This window comes from Orycteropus afer, unplaced genomic scaffold (assembly GCF_000298275.1).
Source record: "Orycteropus afer afer isolate SDZICR_OR568_19922 unplaced genomic scaffold, OryAfe1.0 scaffold00001, whole genome shotgun sequence".
NCBI lineage: Eukaryota > Metazoa > Chordata > Mammalia > Tubulidentata > Orycteropodidae > Orycteropus > Orycteropus afer.
The window spans coordinates 3,626,852-3,637,574 of NW_006921588.1; the positions used below are offsets into that span (position 1 = coordinate 3,626,852).

At 39.7% G+C, this 10,723-nt stretch overlaps 1 protein-coding gene across 1 annotated transcript in view; it reads right to left on the reverse strand.

The window, feature by feature from the left end:
- MYO1B (myosin IB) overlaps positions 1-10,723 on the reverse strand; it is a 195,333-nt gene that overhangs the window by 109,870 nt on the left and 74,740 nt on the right. Inside the window, exon 3 of the mRNA XM_007936644.2 lies at positions 2,590-2,684. Within this exon, the coding sequence (XP_007934835.1) occupies positions 2,590-2,684 (95 nt within the window). The remainder of the gene's footprint in view (positions 1-2,589; positions 2,685-10,723) is intronic.

Consider the following 10,723-nt stretch of genomic DNA (forward strand, 5'->3'; position numbering starts at 1 on the left):
AAGGAGGGGTCGCTATGAGTCAGGTCGACTCGACGGCACATAACAACAACAACAACATATATATGTATATATATATCTTTAGTCATAATGAAGATTAAATAAAATACTAGAGAACACTAAGAAATTCTACACGTAAGTTTAATTTTGTTGAACAATACGAGATTGAGAAGTTTTGAGTTAACAGTTCATTTGTAAAAAACCTACAACATCTTGCTTGATGAGAAGAAAAATATGAGACAATATATGTGCATTAAGTCCCACTATAATCAGGGCCACATACTCTGTTTAGCTGTTGGCAATGTGGGTTTATGAAATGTACCAACAAGTTAGCACGTCATTAGCATTAGGTCATACTATATGATGGTGAAGGACTTTGGAACAAAATCATTTCTTCTTACATGCTCTTATAAGTATCCTGTACTTTTCCCTCACTATATTTAATATTTTGTATATAATTTGTATGCATACATGCATACACATGTATGTACATAAATAGTAGAAAGCTACTATTATCTCCTCTAAACCATTGCCATTTTCATTCACAGCAATCCTTTAGGACAGAATAGAACTGATGCATAGGGTTTCCAAGGCTGTAAATCTTCATTGAAGCAGACTGCCTCATCCTTCTCCCACAGAGAACCTGACGGGTTTGAACCTCCAACCTTTTGGTTAGCAGCTAAATGCTTTAACCATTATACCACCAGAGCTTCTTTTTATCTTCTCTACTAGACTGTAAACTAATACGGAAAGGGCAGGGATGGTATCTGGCTCAGGGATCTATCACTAGTACCTAGTACTGTACCTTTCACAGAGCAGGGACTCAGTAATTTTTTCCTGGATGAATGAATAAATGAATGTTTATCACATGAGAAGTTTTTGGAAGAAAAGGGACATTTAATCCTAGAGATATGATGGTGATCTTCAAATAACTGAGTGATTGTCTTATAGAAGAGAAAGCAGACTAATGTGGTAAGGCTCCAGAGATGCCAGAGTTAGAGCCCAAGGGTGAAGGCAAAACTGAACTCTACGTGAGGTAGAACTTTTGTTAGCTGAATCTGTATCACAAATTCAGCAGGGAGTATTACAATGTGGTGAACCTTCCATCACTACAAAATAATAATGAAGAATTTGGCTGTCTTCTGGAGATACTACACTGTCTTTAACGAAAATACCTTCCATCTATAAGAGTCTACCACTTCTGTGACTTGTGGATTCCTACATGCCAGTCCTTTTCCTTCCCTTGCCATCCATGCAGACCCTAGAACTTGGCAAACCCTGAAAAGAAATGGTGCACTGTGTTTCCAAAGAGCTCTAGGAAAGGAGTGGGACACACATATCTGGGCACTATTTCTTAAGCTACATTGGTGGGAAGAAAGGAGGTACTCCTTAAAAAAAAAGTAGAGGAAGGAATGGGTTGCAGATAGAAAAATCTTTCAAAGCAGATGTGTAAAACATTACGAAAATACCATCTCCCTCATCTTCCCTTCCTGTTTCATCTCTGCATTAGTCCCATCAAAGAAACTCAGTGACAGTAGTGGTTTTAACCTCTCCAGTCGGACTCAGAGAATGAAGTTCTTTTGAATCTTTCCCAGGTCGCTGGGCACCATGTGTAAAATCACTCAAGACCATCAATCACACTGTTTTTATTAAAACACAAGAAAAAAGCATAGCTTCTCCCCTCACCAACTGGGAGTTTGCTTCATGGGGAGATCGTCTGCCTGTCTAAAAAATATGTACAAAAATCTCAACTCTTTAGGCTTCAGAGGAACACTTCTCTAGAACTACATGCAGCAATTTCCTGTCGTCTTCCCTACTTTTTAGCAAAAATAAGGTATATTTGCAGCCTCTTTACACTCAAGGGAATTGGCATTCCATGGGGAAGTGTTGTTTAACTCTGCAAGTGTACAAAGGCTTTGGTGTCTGGGAGGAAGGGTCAAAGACCTTGAAGTACCCAAGGACAGCAACAGCAAGGTCTGGAATACACCACTGTTGTTGTTGTTGTTGTTGTTGTTGTTACCATGGAGTCAGCCTGGACTCATAGCAACCCCTCCTTGGGTTTCTGAGGAGGTAACATTATGGAAGTAGATTGCCCAACCTTCCTTCCGAGGAGTGGCTAGGGGGTTTGAACCACCAGCCTTCTGCTTAGCAGTCAAGTGCCTTAGGTACTACACTACCAAGCTCCCAGAATACAGCACAGTTGTTGTTGTTGTTGTTGTTGTTATGTGCCATCAAGTTGGACCCGACTCATAGAGACCCCTCCTTGGGTTTCCAAGGCAGTATCACTACGGAAGTAGACTGCCCAACCTTCCTTCCAAGGAGTGCCTGGTGCACTAGACTCCTTTATAAGTTGGAACCCCTTTGATAGTTGTCTTGCTGCTTCACATGAGCAATGGGACAAGTCCTTCACAGCCTAAACTCCTTCGAGAACCTAATCACAAAAGGAAACCTCACTGAGGCCCTATGACATTCCACGCTGATAAGCAGCCCCCACCCCCACACCCTCACTCCCCCACTCTCTTTGCTGTGGTCATTCTGTGCACCAATTACCTTCTACAGAGGGGAAAGCAAGGTTGCTGGTGGTGGCCTTACCTGTTTTTCCTGCTCCACTTTCCCCAGTAATGAGAATACATTGGTCTTTATCTTGATCTCGTAGGGATCGATATGCTTCATCTGACAGGGCAAAGCTACAGGGAACAAGAGGGGAATAGTCCTTAGAACTCAGATCGTTATTACATATTTACCAGATGTAACCACTGGTTGTTTAAAGGGCAACTCTGATAGGCTTTATTTGTGTATTTATTTTTGAAGCAGGAAAGCAAAGAATTTATTGAGTATCACTACCCAAGGAGACAGAATCGCTTCTCTACAAAGTCTGTCTCCAACTCTGATATGCTTTAGCTAACAAGAATCACATCTTATTTCCTTCAAATTCTTAAAATCAATTAATCCATTTTATGGCCCATACTACTTTTCCCCATGCATTCTCTAGTAACCAAAATGACTTTGATTCGTTGATACACTCTATTGAAGCCATATGCTATGCTTATGACTCATTTTATTAAAATTCAGAAAATTCAGAGAACCAAGGAGAAAATGTTAGATCACAAGTCCACACCTGGATAATGTTAAGATTTTCAGAACAATATCTATCAACATATCAAAGTTGCAAAACAGCAAGGAAAAAAATCTTTTCAAATATTAGAACATTAGCATAAAATACCAAGCGGGTGTTATTATAACTAAGCTAAATATACAATGACTATCTTCACAAACAAACATCTGAAACCAGAGGCATAATGGTACTACAGGTTTGGCACAGTTGTTGTCTAATCCCAGACCACTAAACTTCACACACACCCCCAATGGGGACAAAGGGCCCCTATCAACTAAGGACAGGTCAGTCTTCATGTAGACCTTTACTTCCTCAAAATATTTCCCCTCTAACTAACAAAGCCAGAGCTCAGTGCCTAATGCATCTGACTGCTAACCAGAAGGTTGGTGGTTCAAACCCACCAGCCACTCCTTGGAAGGAAGATTGGGCAATCTACTTCTGTAGAGATACCACCTGGGAAACCCAAGGAGGGATTGCTATGAATCAGATCTGACTTGACAGCAGTGAGCTTGAGTTTTGATTTTGTTAACTAACAAAAACTAATTTTGAATGTGTGTTTAAAATAGGTAAAATTCCTCTTGTTATTCATTCATCAACAAGGACTTTTTGAGTCTCCCGTGTGTCAAGAAGTGTGGAAAGTGCTGAGAACATAGAGATCATTTGGGCTTAGCTCCTTCTTTCGTGAGATCTTATAGTCAAAAGGAGAGGAGAGAAACACAAATAGAAAAAGGCAACCCAATATGGCAAGGGAAATGATAAAAGCATGTCTTCTACATAGGAAACACTGCAGAACCAGAGGGCCCTCAAGTAGGTGAGGACTGAAGTTGAGAATCTATAAGAGGTGTAAAAGTTGGTCTTAAAGAATGAATGAGCAAGACAAAGGCCATTGAAGGCAGATTCCAAAACACTATGGGGGTGAGAATGAGGGGCTGTACAGTACCACACTACTAGAAGACAAAGCATAAAGGAGGGAAGTGTGAGCAAGGCGTACAGATGAACGGGCAGTCTCCAAATGAAGAACCCAAAAGCTAGGGAGCCACCATGCAGGTCTGAAGGTGAAAGAGTGGCGCCACAAGATAGCAATCACAGCTGATAAAAGCAACACAGGAGCACTGTCCCCAAGCCCTTTATACTTAAATGTTTTAAATCTCACAACAAAACTACAAAGAAAAAATTACTATTAATCCCACTCAGAGATGATAAATTGTGCATGAGAAGCCATAACTTGGTGAAGTCACACTGCCAATGTGATCGCTTCTCTTGCTCACTGAGATGGATACACTGCCTCTTGCATTTTAGATAGCTTACCAGCAACCAGGATACACATGAAAGGACAATAGGGGGCAGGGACTGAGGGGCTAGGGTATAGGAAATGTTTAAATTTGACCAAAGAGAGCACAGAGGGCCCTTTATGCTAATCAAAGGCTTTGGCTTTCTTCAAAAGTTATGTGGAGACATTAATATTCACAATTTACTGAGCACCTTCAATGGGCCAGGAAAAAATGAAGTGTTCTCATATTTCTAACATTTAAGCGTCAAAGCAGCTCTGCAAAGTAAATGCTAGCTTCCCAATGTTGAGGTAGCATGAGTTGTCCACAATACCAGAAGAGCCATAGCCTGAATCCAGAAATATTATGTATCTCCTTATTCCCCCTCTCAACATACTCTCTTACAATTATTTGTGGACATATCTTCTCTCCCAGTTAGACTACTGTGAAATGCTCAAGTGAACCACCCTGAACCCTCGTAACCTTCACATCGATTAATCCGATGTCTTATATTTAAAAAAAAAAAAAAACTCACTGCCATCGAGTTGTTTCTAACTCACAGCAACCCCTCCTTAGGTTTCCGAGACAGTATCTCTACAGAAGTAGATTGCCCAGTCTTCCTTCCGAGGAGTGGCTGGTGGGTTTGAACCGCCAGCCTTCTGGTTATCAGTCAAATGCTGTAGGCACTACGCCACCAGAGCTCCCTGTGCCTTACTTAGAATATCAAGTTGACACAAGCTCATGGAGACCCCACGTATTTCAGAGTAGCACTATACTCCATGGGGTTTTCAGGGCTGTGCTTGTTCAGAAGTAGACTGCCAGGCCTTTCTTCTGAGGTGCCTCTGGGTAGATTCAAATGCCAAGCTTTCCGTTAGTAGCTGAACACTAAACCACTAGTACCACCCAAGGATTCCCTCAGAGTAGAACTGCGCTCCATTTCGTTTTCAATGGCTGTGATCTTAGTAAGTACACTTCAAATGAATTTTGCTGAATGAATGTATGGATGAAAGACAAAATGAAAAAAATCTAGCACAAGTCTTTCTCGAGGCTTTCGCTTGTCAATATGAACAGTATATGCTGATCTCTTTCTGCCTGGCATGTCTTCCTTGCTCTCAAATCCTTTTCAGCCATAACCAAAGCCCTGGTCACCCTCCAAAGTGGTTTGGTGGTCTCATGCTTCATGTTCTGATTCCTTGAGGTGGGAGCAAGCTTCCCCACTGCGTAACAGGGGTAATGGAAAGAACAGTTAATAGGGAAGCAGAAAATATCCTGGATACAATTCCGTGGGGCCCAAATGCACAACTCGCCATCTATGTTACAGTGAGCAAGTCATTCGCCTTGGTTGAACTTGGCTTTCTTCATCTACAGATTGGGGGAGACAGCTACAGACCTACCTTAAAGGATTAAGTTAAACCTTATGAAAATGCTCTGAAAGTTACAAAGCTCTGTATAAATGTTAGAAATCTTTCTATAATGTATTATAATTAATTGTGCACACATCTTCTTATTCCCTATGTAAGCTTCTATAGGGCTAAACATCTCTATCTATTTAATCTGTGTGTCATCTACAGGGCTATAAACATAGAGGCAATCAACAGCAAATTATGAGTAAATGAGTGATTGAATTAATGGGTGGATTTTCCCCAAGTATTGACAAAGTCATGACTAGAGTAAACTCCGTGAAGCTTGGGAAACGTTAGGAAATTCATTTCTTCTATAGCTCTCATGCAAGAAGGAAAATATTGCATAGATTTCTTATTAGGCTTCTAGATTTCCTATTAGGCTTTCTCTCTTTCCACTCCTCCTACCAGATAATAGCTCATGGATCCCACTATCAATATGATCATTGGCAAGGAACCCAGAAAGTGCATTATGCCAAATACAAATGAACTTTTCCAACCATCCCATTTTACTGAACTCTTTGTGAACTGTCTCTTTTCCATGCTCTCAAGACTGCAACTGGGCTTTATATTACTAGACCCAAAATGATACAAAATTACTTCTAACATGCAGAACCACCTATCACAAATTACATGCACATGTGCACACATACAAGCACATGCGCGCGCACGCGCGCGCGCGCGCGCGCACACACACACACACACACACACACACACGGCTGCTTTACATGATTATCAAATGACCTTGACATTTAATTCAAGTCAAAACATCTAAGTTGAGAGGATATCAAGCTCAATTTGCATAACACAGCACACAAAAACATTGCTCTATATCCTACTTTGATAAGAAGCAACTGGGATCTAAAAAGCTTGTGAGGCACTACCCCATCCTCACCTATAGCAAAGAAAATCAAAGATGCATGCAAACAATTAGTCCAAGGGACTAGCGACCATGGGAACATCAGCCTACACGACCCTGAAACCAGAACTAGATAGTGCCTGGTGACCACTGCCAAGTAGGTAGAAAGGGATCAAAACTGGAGATCCTGGATGGAGTGGGAGAAAAATGTGGAATAAAAACTCAAAATCATTTAAAAAAAAGAAAGAAAAAGAACATGCTTACTGGTCTGATATATACTGGTGAAACCACAGGAGACTATGGCCCCTAGTCACCCTTGGGGCCTGGAACTGAACTCACTCCTGCTGCCTTAACCTTTAGGCCAAACAGACTGGCCTATAAAATGAACAAATTACACCAGGGAGGTGCACTCTATAGAACAATCAACCAGGGAAGATCTAAAGGGCAGCATTTACATAAGGAAAGAGCTCAGAGGGCAGGATTGCAAAGGAAAGAAGGACACAGGACAAGGTAACCACAGCCAGGAAGTGGGAAGAGAATGGTTACATTATGGGGATTACAGTCAACGTCTCAAAAAAAAAAAATGTGTATGAACTGCTGAATGGAAAATGAATTTGTTCTATAAACTGCCACCCAAATCATAGTAAAGTTAAAAAAAAAAAAAAAAAAAAAAAAAAAAAACCCTAAGTTGAACACTTTTTTTCTTTTTTCTATCTAGATAGAAAGAGTTAGCTGCTGCTCCCAGTGACTGGGCTTGATTCATCTAATGAAGGCTATAATCTTAATATAAAATAGAGGCTTAAAAGGGACATTCTTTCAGGACTCTGGAGAGTCACTGGTTTCAAGCTGATGTGTAAATTTACCAAGTGAAGTACTTAAGCACTAGGAAAGTTGGCCTGTACTACTAGCACTTATCTCAAGTACAGTATAAATTTCATCAGACTTACATCAAACGCTGATCTGGATCCTAATTTTTTAAAAATGGCAATAGCGAAGTCCCTGAAGAACACAAGCCACCCTCCCGATCTTGCTCCTCTTTCTCTCTGGCACTATTAGCACGTACCCATCATCAAGGCCAGCATTTGGAACTATAAACTGAAACCACATGCCAGTCTTCCAAACCACTCTATAATTAAGGAACCTAAATAAATCTTTAGAGAAGTTTTTAGTTAAAAACAGTTGTGACCCATATGCTTTGCATTATTTTGGGAGTGTGTCAGCATTGTTATTTACCACACAAAAATGAACGGTTTATTATAATATAATGACGATAACATAAGGGGATAAGCATGGTTTTTGTCCAACCACATCAAGAGCATACTTTTATCCACTTCTTCTGTCCTCTAGTTGAGCTCTAAGAATAGGGACTGACTGGCATTTAAATGTAGTCTCCCCTTCATTTCCAGATCAGCTAAACGGCTGTTCACTTAGAGCCATACTTTCCCCAACACCAAGTATGTTCACTTCACGTTTCCAAACAGCTGTATCTATCACTTCTAGGTTTTAGAAGTTTGGCTGGAGGCTCATCTGTTCTTTTCTGTCAGGTTGGAATGCTGGGCTGCATGTTCAAAATTGTCTAGCTGGTATTTATGTTCTGTTTTATTTCTGTTCAGAACGTTAACCTCCAAAGTGGTTCTGTTTTCCTGGCTGTCATCACCAGAGCACACTAGTAGAGCTTCTTTTCCCAAAACTCCATGCGCTGTACCCTGCCATTTTCTCTCTAAGTTTGCTTCACATAAAGTACAAGGCAGAAAAGATGTTTATAATGCCCAAAGAAACCACCATCACATAAGCCTTTGCTCTTCCAAGCACACCTCTACTTTTCAGCCTCCTTGACTCTTCCCTAATGAGTTACCTGAGAAATCACTCTCTAGAGTAAGTCTAATCCTTTCTCAAGAAGCTCTAGGAGTGCAGAGGTTAAGGCATTCTGCTGCTAAGGTTGGTGGTTCAAACCCACCAGCTGCTCTGTGGGAGAAAGATGAGTCAATCTGCTTCCACGAAGATTTATAGCTTTGGAAACCCTAAGGTGCAGTTCTACTCTGTCCTATAGGGTTACTATGAGTCAGAATCCACTCGATGGCAGTGGGTTTGGTTTTTCATTTATTTTGTTTTAATCCATTCTGAGAACTTTTAGTTTGTCACCTTCATTACCCAAAGTTTTTGACACAACAAACTTTGCCTCAGGAATCCTTCCTAAACTTAGATAATTAAAAGAGGAATTGGTAGAAGTCACCTCCAACTCATGTTATCCCATGTGTGTCAGAGCAGTTCCATAACGTTTTCAATGGCTGACATTTCCAGAGGTAGATTGCCAAGGGCCTCGGAGTGCATTCTAACTTCCAATGAATTCGGTTAACAGTCAAGTGTGTTAATGGTTGGGTCACCCAGGGATTCCTGATAATTGTTACTACCACATATATTTTTCTCCAAAAGCTCTCAAAATGGTCTTCTCCTTCATTCAATCCTGAATCCTAGAGTATTTTTATATCATAATGGGAAAATTCCTCTTATGAATTCTACACTCTTAAAATAACTCAGCCTCAAAATTCTCATCTACAATCTTGAACCATCTCTTTCTTTTGTAGCTCTGGTTCACCCTAAAAACTGGGTGTTTCTGAAACTAAGTGAACCCCCCCTAAGAAAAAAGATTCCTAACTTGGAAATGCTTCATAAATTTCTAACTTCAGACTGTATCAGATTAAGGGCTGAGGTGGTTCACAAAAAGGAAAATGGAAGAGAAGGAAAAGAGAAAGAGAAAGGAATATGTGGGGAGTGTTTTCCGCAGCAATCTTGAGGGCATTTGTGCTCTTGTTCTTCTGTTTCTTTTAAGAGGCACAATGTTGGCCTTCCTTGCAAAAAACACTATTGTAGATAGCTTTGTATCTTTAATTGTCTCATATTCTTAATTCAGAAAACGTTTTTCCACTTGAAATATATCATCTTGTTAAACTAATGTTATCCCTTCCACTAGGCATTCATCCCGTTACATCTCAGAGAGGAACTTCAAGGAAAATGAGTCTTTTAAGTATTTGTACTTTTACCCTGGGAAGCTTTATGGCATTCTTGCCCTATGCTAGGACATGCATGGTAAATTAACATATTTACACAATACTTACACCCTCATAGTCACAATATTGGTAAGTATTCCTAACAATCCAAGCCTCAGAGCAAGAAAATATAGAGAACAAAAGCAGGCCATTCTTCAAAACAAACAGCAATGGGGAAAATGTACACTGTGAAGTAAAAAGGAAAGAATGTGAAAAAAACATAAAGCATACGGTTTGAGAGAGATGAGTGGTAAGCAGATCTAAATGGTTGCAAAGTTTCTACATTTTACGTAAAGTGGTATAATATTAACCCTATGTGGTCTATGAAAAGTAAAGGATACATATATAAAAATACCTAGAACAACCACTAAAATAGTAACACAAAGAGGTATAGCTAAAGGGGAGGAGGAAAAAAAAATCACTTGAAAAATAAAATGAAATTCTTATTTGGGAAAAAAAATCAAATAATCTAAAAGTCAGCAAAAGAACAAATGCAGATGGAACAAAAAGAAAATAAACAAATAAATGATAGGCCTAAATTCAACAAATTATTAATTACATTAAGTGTGAATGGATGAAATACTTTAATTAAAAGGAAGAGAACATTAGAATGAATATAAAAGACCCAACTATATGCTGCCTACAGGAGTTACGCTAAAAATATAAAGTCATACCAAAAAATGGTTTGGTATTTTTAGCATGACTCCTGTAGGCTGCATATAGTTGGCTCTATAGATAGGTTGAAATAGATGGAACAAGATATACCATGCAATACTAATCGGTCAAAAAAACAAACAACCATGAAAACCCTGCATCGTACTCTTCTCTTTATACATCTAAACTCATAGAACTCCCTAGCTGCTATCTCAATATAAAAAGGATGTCATGGCATGGCATGACAGATGGTAGAGTGCAGGTGAGCCTTAACTATCTTAAAAATGGATTACAAGCATATCAAGAAAATCATTCATCATGACCAAGTGGGGTTCATACCAGGTATGCAGGGATGGTTCAACATTAGAAAAACAATCAATGTA